Raw genomic sequence first — 13590 nt, 5'->3', positions numbered from 1 at the left:
CCACCACAGCTGATATGAAGCTACCAAACAACCTGATATCACTGAATATGCAGTTGAGAAGATATGCATACAATCACCTATTTTGAGCCGGTGCTAACTGGTCCCAACACACCCGTGGCTCAAAGTCATTAGTAATCAGGGAAATCCAAATTAAACCATAATGAGATTTACTTATTACACCTACCAGATTGATATAAATTAAAAGTAAATGAAAACAACGTGTCAGCAAGGATGTGCGGTAAATAGTATCTCTCATTCACTACTGGTGGGAGTAAAAATTGGCTCAAAAGCTTTCAAACACAATTAGGCATGATCTAGTAAAGTTGATCAATCATCATTCAACCTAGCAAATCCACTCTAAGATATGAACCCAAGAGAAACTGTTATACATGTGGAGCAGGATATATACAAAAGTGTTATCAACATTGTTCATAATAAAGAAAACAGAAACAATTGGACTGTTCATCAAATACAGAATGGACAAATATACTGTAGTATATCCATTCAAGGGAGTACAAAAAAAAAAAACAATGAAAATACATGAACCAACTATAAATTTCAAATAGATGAATTTCAAAAATAAAAGTTTGAGTGAAAAAAGCAAGAATAATACATGTAGGACAATTCTATTTATATAAAGTTGATAAACAGGCAGGACTCAACAACATTTACCAGTAAGAGATATAAACATATGTGGTAAAATGATCAAGAAAATGGTTAATACTAAATCCAGGAAAGTGGTAACTTCTGAGGGCAAGGGAGAAGATTGTAACTAGGGAGGGTCACTGGATCTTCAAAGGTTTTGGTAATGTTTTATTTCCTAAGCTGGGGGTAAACAGAAAAAATAAAAAATAAAAAAGGTAAGTAAGTATAGAGATAATAAAAGGGAAAACTTGAGGCACCTGGGTGGCTCAGTCAGTTAAGTGTCCGACTTCAGCTCAGGTCATGATCTTGCAGTTTATAGTTCAAGCCCTGTGTTGGGCTCTGTGCTGACAGCTCAGAGCCTGGAGCCTGCTTCAGATTCTGTGTCTCCCTCTCTCTCTCTCTGCCCCTACCCTAATCATGCTGTGTCTCTCTCTCTCTCAAAAAAAAGTAAACATTAAAAAAATTTTTTTAATGTTTATTTTTTTTGACGTTTATTTATTTTTGAGACAGAGAGAGACAGAGCATGAACGGGGGAGGGCCAGAGACACAGAATCTGAAACAGGGTCCAGGTTCTGAGCTGTCAGCACAGAGCCCAATGCGGGGCTCAAACTCATGGACCACGAGATCATGACCTGAGCCGAAGTCAGATGCTTAACTGACTGAGCCACCCAGGTGCCCCTAAAAAAAATTTTTTTAAAGGAAAAACTTACAGTGAAAAAAACATAGTTACAAAATGAACCTGCGTCTTAAAAAAGAATATTTGAATCTACGTCCTGCAACATCTTGGTCAATGTCTCTTGAAGCAATCTTAAACAATTAAAAAGAAAAAACTTTCCTTCTCTTTCTCCACTGGTATTGAGTTTGGAAAATGTTGAGATGCTCTTGTCTAATATTTTTTCTTTGAAAAATAAACAAAAGATTATTTTTTTCAGAGACACGTTAACGGCCAGCTTAGAATCCTGTTAGGAGGAATGGCAGGAGACCCCATTATGCTAAAAAAGAGAAAAACTGAATTAATTACATTGCCAGACAACTTAGGACCAAAATGTCTCTCAGCTAAGAGCTGGAACAGAGAATTGCAAATAATCTATGCTTAAAAAAGTTTTTTGAATCAATTCATGAGAACTCTTTGAATATTATATTACTTAGAATGTATTTTTAAAGACTGTTGATTATCCCTCCAAAAGTAAACAGAGTTTTATAAAACTGTACTCTTGACATTTTGATTAATTCCCCAAATATTTTCAGAATCATGTTAAAGTTACTCACATGAACTAAGCATGGATCTCTGATTTCAAAATGTAAACACTGGGTCAAAAATAATAAATATATGTAGTATTTCTAAGTATTGTTGCCTTTTCAAGTAATATAACTTTCCCTTAGCCTTGTGTATTATCAAAGTAGGAACATCAGCTCTTTCGGAATCGGTTTAAATGGGCAGATGTGAGAAATGTATTAGTGCCTCTCAAGAGCTAGCCAAAGAAAATTTCAGATTTTCTTCTGCATTTTGCTTTTCTAAAACTGGTTTCACTTCCACTTGGTATATTTAAGGTATTTAACAGTTTTATGTTTATATAGATAGACATAAATTATTCAAATTTGCTTTATGTTTTCTTGAAAGTTGACTGTATTAGAGACGTAAACACCTATCCTAAATGAACTTGTTGAAGTCATTAAATATGTATTTCAATTTACTTAATTTTCTACCTCAGTGAAGTAAAAATGTGTATGTCTACTATAGTTTTTGAAGACCTTTCAATGAATATAGTATGTATTATGTTAAAAAATCATATAAAAAAATTCCCATAAAAAAAGGATCACATTGCCTTATAAATAGCATTCAGCATTTTGCTATTGAAATTGGAGCCTATTAAATTCAAACTCAGTTTCTTCCTATTAATTATCTTGGCCCTGGGCAAAAATTATTTAACATTCACACTTCCTTGAGTGCTCTAATCAAAGAGCAAAACCCATCCCTAGACTCTCCTCCTCCCATCCCCACAAGGCAAATTAGTAAGTTTAGGAACAAATGGAGAAAACCAATGTAATCAATTAAATGTTAAATAGTTCTAGGACTTACTGCCTGAGCTGCACAATGTTGACCAATGACCCAAATAAATTTGGGTCACATGCTTTTTCATCCCCAAGCTATGTGGATAAAGGGAGGCTCACAACCTTCACCTTACCCCCCCATCCCATCACGACACATCATCCTATCATTGAATAATAGAAGACAAACACTGACCTAGTTTAGAAGTGCAGATGAAAAGAAAATGAAAACAGGATACATGACAACGGCAAGGAAACCATGGTAACTAAAAGAGAGGACGGTTTTGCTTACTTTATTTTGGTCCGAATAATCAGCAAGCTGAGCCTTTAGATCTGTGATCTCGGCCTCTAACAGATGGATCACTTCTTCATAGTCCATTTCCATTCCGTGTGCCTGTCGCTGTGCGGCTTCGGCAAGGTGAATCCGACTTCGCAGGGCTCTGGTTTCTTCAACAACAGCTTTGGCTTCCTGAAGATTGCAAAATTCATGCCATTGAAAAAAAGCCATGTTAAAAAAAAACATACAGTTTAAACAAAATATTTTCCTCCCTCTGGAAGTTATAATTCCCAAACTTAATAGATATACATGTGTTCCTCACATATCAATGTGAAAATGAGTCTCCACGTTATTTTATTATGGACAGTAAATGCCTGATCTTACTTTTCCTCTGTTGATCTCCTGGATAATTTTCAGTATAGGATTTCCAACTTCACACAGCTAGCATAACATTTTGGAAATAAGGGAACTAGAAGGGAATTGAAAATGGAGACTAGAATAAGAACTGGTTCAGAAGATAAAAAGAGTAGGCTTCCACAAAACTCAAGTAGGTGGTAGGGCTCATGTTCTAGAAAGGTGCTTACAGCTTCATCAGATACAGCTGAGAGATCTGTGGTGTAGCAGACTTCCCTGTGGTCCAAGCCCAGGATCCAAAGCTTATTCCTAGACAGCAGTCTAACTGCTATTTCTCCCTTTTGATTTAAGCCAAAAGGTGGAATTCAGTAGCAAAACATATAGCTATTTCTATAGGGTGCAATGCTCACATGACATTTATTAAACACATGTTATGGCCTAGAAGATTCATGTGTCTTTTCTCATTTAACCTCTAGAACAGAGAAAGGCATTATTAAAAACTATTTTATACATAATTAAACAGAGGCTCAGAGAGGTTACCCACTCTGTCCAAGGACACATAGTATTGCCAGAGTTTAAACCTGGGTCTGCTAAACTCCAACATTAATGCTCTTTCACCTTTTTACTCTACAACTAACTGACAAAACAAATGACAAAACAAACAAACAAATAAAAACAAATTAAAAAAAACCCCAAATTAGCTACATTCTCTACCTTAGGAAGAGGATGGAGTGACCAAAACCATTTGCGCTCTCAAAATGTGCTTTGGTGCTGGGTCGACGAAAGTCCCCCCAGGACACCTAATATAATTTCACATGGCAGTTATTATACTGTAAACGATTTCTTTTTCTTTACTTGATGCAGAAATATCTTTTCTCTGCAATGGAACTTTCTGCTCCAATTGCCATGGCTAATATTCAACTATGGCTACTTTAATTTTCTCAGAGCTATTATAGGATGCTTGCTTTTGTTTGAATCTAAATACGTTTGAAATGAAGGGAGAGTTAAGAATATGGACATATTTTTAAGGGTCAATTTTTCATTCATACATGCACTAACTGTTTCCTAAGTACTTATTATATGTCAGATTCTGTTTCAGGTACTGAGGACAGAGAACCTAACAAAACAGACAAAAAGTCCTCCCTCATGCACCCCCTCCCCCCCATTTACACTCTAGTTTGGAGAGATAGACAATAAATTAGGGATTAACAGTGAAGACCTTACTGAGAAGACATTTAATCAGAGAGCTGCAGGAAGCATGGAGCCATGAAGATTTCTCAAAGAGCTTTCTGGGAAAAGGAACCAGTTTGTGCAAAGGCCCTGAGGTGGAACTGTTCCTTGCATCTTTAGAGAACAGCAAAGAAGCCAGTGTGACAGAAGTAGAGAGTGGTAAGGGACAGGAAGAAGGGAGTAGTAGGACACAAGGAGTGAGGGCAGGGATGGTGTTGGGGTGGAGTGGCAGACCTTAAGAGGCTTTTGTAGGGCATCATAAAAACTTTGGCTTTACTCAGGGTGAGATGGGAAGTTATTGGGGAGTTTGGCGCAGAGAAACTATTATGATCTGACTTAACCTGTAAGTGCAATACTTTTGCAGATGGGTTAAGAGTAAATTGTAGGGAGTGGGCAAGGGTGGAGCAGGTGGAAGAAGGGGACAGGCATAAAGTAACTGTGGCTTGAACAAGGGTGACAGTGTTGGAGTTGCTGTAAAGTGGTGAGATACTAAATATAGTTTGAAAGTAGAGCTAACAGAAGGCTTCATCATCATTAACAGCATTTACTAGGCAGCTAGCACATCCAGACAATCATATTATGTGATAAAAAATACAAAGAGGATAAAAGGTACCTTCCCTTTTACGGCTCAGTTCAGAAAATTAGGTATAACTTAGATAAGCGGAGGAACAGGGTAGGGCACGTTAGACAAAAAGACCAATGTGAACGAAGGAAGAGAGACAAGAAGGAATGTGGTACATTTGCAAAATGGCACTAGATTACTTTTGACTGGAGTACATGCTTCCTGGGAGAACAATGGATAAAAAAGGTTGAGGAGATACAGGGAAAGAACAAGCAAGGCTCTGGTGGAAATGGCATGACAGGCAAAAGAGCTTGCATCAGGTAACTTTTTTTTTTTTTTAATGCTTATTTATTTTTGAGAGAGAGAGAGAGAGAGAGAGAGAAGCAGAAAGAGAGAGACACAGAATCCGAAGCAGGCTCCAGGCTGCGAGCTGTCAGCACAGGGCCCAATGTGGGGCTCAAACTCACAAACCATGAGATCATGACCTGGGCCAAAGTCGGACATCTGACTGACTGAGCCACCCAGGTGCCCCATATCAGGTAACTTTTAAGGCCTTTTGAATAGAAATTGATTTGAGAACAGAGTGTCTCAGAAAGCTAAATCAGGCAGCAGGGTTCAGGATGGAGAGATATGGCCAACCAACTGCCTATCACACCTCTGATTCAAAGAGCTCCATTTCAGGCACAGGAACAAAAGATTCAGCGGTAGGGAATACAGTCAACAGTATTGCAACAGCGTTGCATGGCGACAGAGGGTAATTACAAGCACAGCATAACTATGGTTGTTGAATCACTACCTTGTACACCTGAAACTTATGTAACATTGCATGTCAACTATATTCAAATAAAAAAAAACAAAACTTGGGGCGCCTGGGTGGCTCAGTCGGTTAAGCATCCGACTTCAGCTCAGGTCATGATCTCACGGTCCGTGAGTTCAAGCCCCGCATCGGGCTCTGTGCTGACAGCTCAGAGCCTGGAGCCTGTTTCGGATTCTGTGTCTCCCTCTCTCTCTGACCCTCCCCCATTCATGCTCTGTCTCTCTCTGTCTCAAAAATAAATAAATGTTAAAAAATAAAAATAAAAAAACCCAAAACTTAATTTCTTTATTTTTAAAACTGTCTTATAATCAAAAAATACTGCTACAAAGAACTATCTGGGTAAATAAAAGAACATTTATGAAGCCACATCAATTGGTTCAGGCCAGGTGACCAAGTCACTGGTGTCACAGCTTCATCACCTTCACATCAGACTGCTTTTGTACATACAGGATGCAGATGGATATTGGCACTACTGTAAATGATTTACATGGACCAACTCAGCCAATCCACACACTGCTGCCTGAGGTATGTCTATTATTATACTCATTTAACAGGTGGAAAAAACTGAAGCACAGATACATTAAGTAACTTGCTCAGAAACACAAACCTAGGGGCACATGGGTGGCTCACTCAGTTAAGCATCTGACTCTTGGTTTCAGCTCAGGTCATGATCTCATAGTTCATGGGATCGAGCCCTGCATGGAGGTTCTGCACTGACAGTGCAGAGAAACTCTCTCTCTCCCTCTCTCTCCCTCTCTGCTCCTCCTCCCTCTACCCCGCTCATGCTCCCTCTCTCTCTCTCAAAAAAAAAAAAAAAAAAAAAAAAAAAAGTCACAAACAGGCTAGGATTTGAACCAAGGCTGTCTAGGCACAAAGCACAAAGTTCATGCTCTTGGCTACTATGCCATACTGTCTCTCCAAAAACAGAAAATGATTAAAAAAAAAATGACTTGTATTTGACAATATCGTCAGTGCCCAACCCCACATGAGCTTAGGATGTGACCACTACAATATACTGAAATACCTTCGAGGCTGCTACACTGTTCCCCCCTTTTCCATTCATTCAATCAAGCTAGAAAAAAATATAGTGCCACTGAAGAGAAAGAGGAGGGGCAGAGAATTCTCCATAGCTGCAATGAATAATAACTAATCTGATGATTTGTCTCCTTCACACTCACTTCATGCAGCTTTTATTCCTCTATAAAAACAGCACTTTTATTTTTGTTCAAAGAATGCTAGTTAATTAAATGAAGAATCTGGATGGAATTTATATAGTCATGATAGTTCACTGATGGTAATACAGTGTGAAATGCAGTTGGGTGGTAAAAGATGCAGAGGTTTTGATGCTGAATAAATTCATGCTATTTCTTTTGTAAATGTATAACTGTTGGGTTGGTAAATGTGACCCCTTAGCAAAGTTCTAGCCCAATTCCCACTGAATGGCTGTTTAAAAGATTAGTGCATTGAAACGATGACTTTTAGAGGAAGCAGTAAAAAAGAGACAGCAGCAGTGTGCTGTATTTAGCAATACAGGATCACATAAATCCATTTTTTCTTTTCTTCCCGGGTCATCTTCTAATAAATAACTGCAAAGCCTCCCATGTCCGTAACAATTGAGCCAGAATTTTCTGAGTACCTCACCATGAGCCTGAAATCCAATCAGGATAAATGCTGCAGCTAGTTCACTGATTTATTTTGTATTAGATAAGAGATTAATTCAGTTTAGAAAGTTAGAAAATAAAAGAGAAACCAAGATGTTATAGCAATCAGAAAAATCAACATAAGTATTATGCTTTTTAATACTAAGCAGTGTGAGCACATACACCAGAAGCACATATCCATATACAAGAAATCAAATCTCTGATTTGGTTTTTTTTTTTTTTTTTTTTTTTTGGTGACACTGAGGAAATACCTTCAACTCATACTGTCCCATTGTAAAACGAGGATTTTCCACCTTACATTTTCACAATGAATCTTCAGGAAAGATCAGGCCAAATTCTCCTTTGACAAAAGAGACAAAGGGTACTATAAACTCACACAAAGGGCACCATAAGCTCAGACAAAAGACAATGTGCTATGTGCTTTTCCACCCCCACAAGGAACATGATGTAGAAGAAAAAACATGAGTGTTAGATGAGCTAAAGCTAGGTCAGAATCTTTGATGTGTAATCTTTCTTTTTTTCTGGCTATGTAATTCTCTAAGACTCAGTTTGTCCAGATGTATAATGGGAAATAACACCTACTTTATAACATCGAAACAATTCTCACAGGAGGGTTAAAGAAACGATTATAGTTCTTGGTACTGCTCTTTCCCATTCCTCTTTACTGCTTTTGAAAAATATACATAATCACCTATGTGATCAGAGGGCTAGACTAGACAATTTATTAAGGGCTTTCCTGAGGCAATCAATTAGTAATACCAGTTATTGAACTTTAGAGAAGTTGTTTGGGAACATTGTAGGCATGGGTCTTTTTAATGTTAGCAACAATTATGTAAAAGATTTTCTTCTCCAGTTACGACTCCCTAAAGTAGGAGCAAGCATTAACAACAGTTGCACATTTGTAATTAGGCTAGCACATCCATATCACTAACCTTCGAAATTCTGTAATTTTTAAGCTAATCAGTAAATCTTTCAAAATGTCAATGGGCGACAGGAGGAAAAAAAAGAGACTGCAAAGAGATATATGTCTTGGTGTAATGTAACTTACGCTACTAAGCCTGAAAGAATACTTCTCTTATCAGCTTCCTACATTCACTCATTGGAGAACCCTTGTTGGTCTTTGTCCCACTACAGCTTGTGAAAAAAGATAAAAGGGTTACTGCAGGAAGAGGGCTGTTGAAGGAAAAGTGTTTAAAAAGCAAGTTACCTCTAGTTTCCTTTTCAGATTTTTAAAACATGTATACCATTTCTCTCCAGTGGATGATCTCAAAGTAATTTGCAGATATTCACAAATGAATATGCAACTCATTCCTTATTTAAGCATGGACGCACTTTGGAGAGGGGTAGTTAATTCACAGAACTTTCTATGTGCCTCTGATATGTGCTCTCTCCTTTCTCTTTCCTTACTCCTCTTTCATGCATACATCCAGCCTACCATCCACTTCATACCCAGCCAGTTATTAAATACTGTGAAGTCTTCGTTTATGATATATTTCCACCTATTCCTTAATCTGCATTCTTGCCTCCACGACTGATTCATGTTTCCATCACCTCATAGTTAGATACTATGAGAATCACATAAATGATCACTCTGCCCATTGTGTTCTTCACTATCTGCCCATTGTGTTCTTCACTATTGCATATTCTGCATACTTTTGAAGGATCAATTTTCCCAAAATACTGCTCACGTAACAAGACTGAGATAACCTTAGGTAGTATGATAAAATAGAACCTCAGTCTCCATACTTCAAGGCTCTCCACTGCTTGTTCCAAATCTCTATTTCCAGCTTTGGCACATTCAATTCTCTTACATGATTACCATATCCAAGTACATTACTTTCCAAATTTCCCAGACTAAACTCTCCCACCTCTAAGATGCTGTCCAGCACAATGTTCCTTCTGCTATGTATACACTTTTCCTCTTTTTCCTTCATTTGATTGTCTATCATTTAAAATCTCCTTTAGATTATACCTTCTCTAATCTTCCCAGACCACTTCTGCTTACATTTTTCCCTCCTTTTATCTTTTATATCTGTTGTCTATAATTAATCACATACTACTTGGTATCTCCTATTGCTATCTTGAATTGTCATTAAAATATTAAGTATTTTACTGTCTGACTTCTAAAGCCAACGAGTCTTTTTTTTTTTTTTTACTTTATTCATTTTTTTTTTATTTTTTATTTTTTAATATATGAAATTTACTGTCAAATTGGTTTCCATACAACACCCAGTGCTCATCCCAAAAGGTGCCCTCCTCGATACCCATCACCCACCCTGCCCTCCCTCCCATCCCCCATCAACCCTCAATTTGTTCTCAGTTTTTAACAGTCTCTTATGCTTTTAAAGCCAACGAGTCTTGATTGTTCAAATTAGAACACAAGCTGAGAGTAAAACCCTATCTAACATGAACAAGTGCTCCACTTAAACCACAAATATGAGATACAACTGAGTTGATGGTAAAAATGACAACTTTGTTTTTCATATATAGTAACTGCCTTAGAAAATCTTATTAGGTAAGAAGCTTTCATAGGAAAGTTCTTCATAAAAGGTTTCAATTTTATTGGACTATTAGAATGATATTTCATTTGAATAATTACAATAACAACCATAAACCATGCTATGAAAAACACTTAATGAAAAGCAAATCACTTCATTGTATTCTCTTTATATATACATTTAAAAACCCTTTCATAGTATTTATCAAGTAAATAAGATTATATCAAAACTATGTGGAATTAGGAACAGTTACACTTCATTGTGTTTTACAAATTTATTCTTAGTTTTTCATCACATAGATTTAAAAATTATGCACACTAGTTTATCTTTCCCAAAAAGTAGTTTTTCATCACAAGCTAATATAATATATGCTCTCAAGGACTATATAATCTTGAAGGTCCATTCCAACTCCACCTGTATCCCTGCTTCTATGAATTATGTGCTGACACTTCTTTGGAAAGTGTGTAAAATGATAGACACTCATAAATCCAAGAAACAACGATTTTCTTCAGTTTGTAAGAAAAAACAAAATCCCCACTTTGCAAAGGAAGATTTGGTTAAGCTTTCTGGAAGAAAAGCAGGTCAATCAAATTATAATTAGCTCTAATTAACCCTCCCAAGAGCTGTCAGCTTCTCTACCTGCACCTGCCTCATTCTCCAAAAGGTGCAAAATTGAGCTCTGACTCTGAACATCAAAGAAAACCAAAGAAACAATTTTCAATCTCTGTCTATAAACAGAAGTCCCTAATCAAAGACAGACACACAGGTACACCTATCTCATAAATTTTACCATGTAACTTGTTCACAATATAAATATTAATTTGTTAAAATCCAGTTAAATATATTTAAACCTAAACATGCATTTTCTAGTTTAGTGAAGGTTGATAGAAAGAAAAAAAAAAAAAACAACTGTCTTCCTACTTCTCCAAGTCTGATTACAAATGTACTGAAGGAAACATCTACAGTATTGGGCATTTCCTTTCCTAATCAGAATGTCAACTCTGCTCACTGAAACCTGCTACAACACAAAAGCTATGTTTTGGCTATTTAAACATTTAGAATTTATCTGGAGTTTGGGGTTTAACAAAGAGCTGGCTTTGAAACAGAAATATGTAACTTCCAATTTAACTTTTAGAGTTTTAATTCAGTTGGGATCGTAATTTTATCAAATTTTTTTGTTTGTTTTGGAAGAACTTGACCGAGAATTCCAAGCTGTAATCTAGATAGAAGGTAATAATATTCCTAAATTCATTTGGAAGAAAAAGAAATCAGTGAGAACTGGTACCACAAATTTTGGGAAACAACAGTAACAACAGGAAAGAAAGAGGTAGGATGTGGTTCAAGGACATAGGCATATACCAAAATAGTTGGTACTGGCCAAAGAAGAGTTAGATAAAACATTCATTCACCCAATAAATATTTATTGACAAAGCAGCTGAAAGAGCAGATAGCCCCAAACAGACCCTAGAATATGTAACAGTTTAATCTATGGTAATGGAGACACCACAAAAGAGTGAGTAGTCGCAACAACAAATTATCTGGGAAGACAAAAGTATAAAGTGTAGTTCCTCATTTCATACCATAGACCAAACAAAATAATTTCATAGATAGGTTAAATAAAGACAAACACAGTGAGGTGGAAAACCAGGTTAATATGTATCTGATGTCTGGTAAGGAAGGGACTTTTAAGAAAATTATTTAAAAGGAGAAGGCACAAAGAAAAAGATCTGTCAACACAAAAACACCTGTATTAAAAAATCTTTGAAAGAATTAGGAAGGGAATTTGTAGATGGGGGAAATATTTACAACAGATTTGGTAGCAAGAGCGGGTAATAATTACAGTGTAAAGAGATCTTATAAAATGACGTGGGAAAAGAGGAAAAACAGTTATTAGGAATATAAGAGAAATGAAGAGCCAAAAGGGATGGGGGGTGGGGTATAAGACGAAGGGCATATGCTCAGGAGTGACAGAATGTCCCTAGCAATAGGATCAGGAAATGAGCTACCTTCAATATTAAAGAATTGTGATGGAATTCACAATTTCATCTGAAACTCATCACCACAGACAATCCTTGGTATCTAACATGGATGACAATGGATCAAAGTACAGTATTTTCAAATAGGGTGATTTATTTATATAGGGTTGGGTATGACTAGAGAAGTCTTGTTTTTAATTCTAAAACAGTTTGTGAATAAATCACTTAACACAATGTCAGGAGAGTCCCATATTGAAGTAAGAGTACTGAAAGTGTTTCTCACATAGTAAACTGCCAAGATAAGAGTTTTATAGTGTCAGCTGCCTTATCACTACTTCCTCCTTGGGTAAAATTTACTAGTTTGTCAGCAATATATATTGTTCTAACATCAAGAGACATAAAAGTCTGGCATGTACACAGATGCTTAAAACACACCCTGAAAGGTGTTCTCTTAGTAGCTAATGAAATTTTAGGGATTTGTACTTTTAAGTTAAATAAGAAAAATTAAAGGGAGTAATGTCTGCTGTGGTAGATAAATATACCTCTGACAACACACCAGCGATTGGGCACCTACGCTACAATGTTTTATAGGTTTTGCTCTATTTTACTTTCTTCTCACTGGATTGAGAGTTCCTTGTGAATAAGACGTCTAGCTTTCCCAGTACATCCATACAAAAGAGCATTCAATAAATGTTTCTTAAATTCCCTTGCCAAGTCTCCCTTGTAAGTCACTACAATGCATGCGTGAAACAATTGATGACAGAGTGCTGAATTGGTCCCTGAACAGCCAGAAAGTAAGTGGCTCACGGCGGGGAACCCAGAACCCCAACATCAGTTCTAGCTAAGCCAACCAACTACAGAAAATACTGTCATCAAATGAACTGGAAGGTTTCTGTGAAGAATAAGGTCATTTCCCTTCCAAATTCCTCCAACTTCAAAAATTCTGTGATTCTAATTGAGCTGACACCATTCAAATGGCTTCTGTAGTATCAACAGGATAACAAAACTTTACTCAGGTTTTCTTAAAATGGTAAGACCTTTTCTACATTAAAAAGAAAACTGTTTGGGAATGGGGATTCTGAAATAGACATCTTTGTTTGCCAATGCTTGGTCAGAATGCCACATTCACGTCCAGTGAATCACTGGATATGGCTGGTGTCTGGGCAAAGAGGGACGCCAACTGGACTGTTCTTGTGTTCCCTTTCCAAGCAAGCTGTCTTTAACTCAGGCAGTTTCTTGAGCAAAGTCTAATGTTGGAAAATACATGGGTCATATTTTGATTCACAAAAAGGGAATTAATGTTGAAAAATAAATTCAACCAAGTTTTCTTTTTTAATAAGTTTCTCCACTCAGATTGCTGTCTGTCATTATAAGAGCTTTATAATTTCATCTCTCAACAAGGCTTTTAAAAAATCATTTAAAGATAACTGTAAATTATACACATTTGTAAGAAATAATAGAGAGAGGTTCCCTGTATTCTTCAATAAGCCTCTTCCAATGCTTATAACTTGCATGACTATA

At 36.7% G+C, this 13590-nt stretch overlaps 1 protein-coding gene across 1 annotated transcript in view; it reads right to left on the bottom strand.

The window, feature by feature from the left end:
* STXBP4 (syntaxin binding protein 4) overlaps positions 1-13590 on the bottom strand; it is a 174993-nt gene that overhangs the window by 80937 nt on the left and 80466 nt on the right. Inside the window, exon 13 of the mRNA XM_049636450.1 lies at positions 2987-3163. Coding sequence (XP_049492407.1) covers positions 2987-3163 — 177 coding nt within the window. The remainder of the gene's footprint in view (positions 1-2986; positions 3164-13590) is intronic.

Source organism: Panthera uncia, chromosome E1 (assembly GCF_023721935.1).
Source record: "Panthera uncia isolate 11264 chromosome E1, Puncia_PCG_1.0, whole genome shotgun sequence".
Lineage (NCBI taxonomy): Eukaryota > Metazoa > Chordata > Mammalia > Carnivora > Felidae > Panthera > Panthera uncia.
This window is presented reverse-complemented; position numbering and strand designations above follow the sequence as displayed.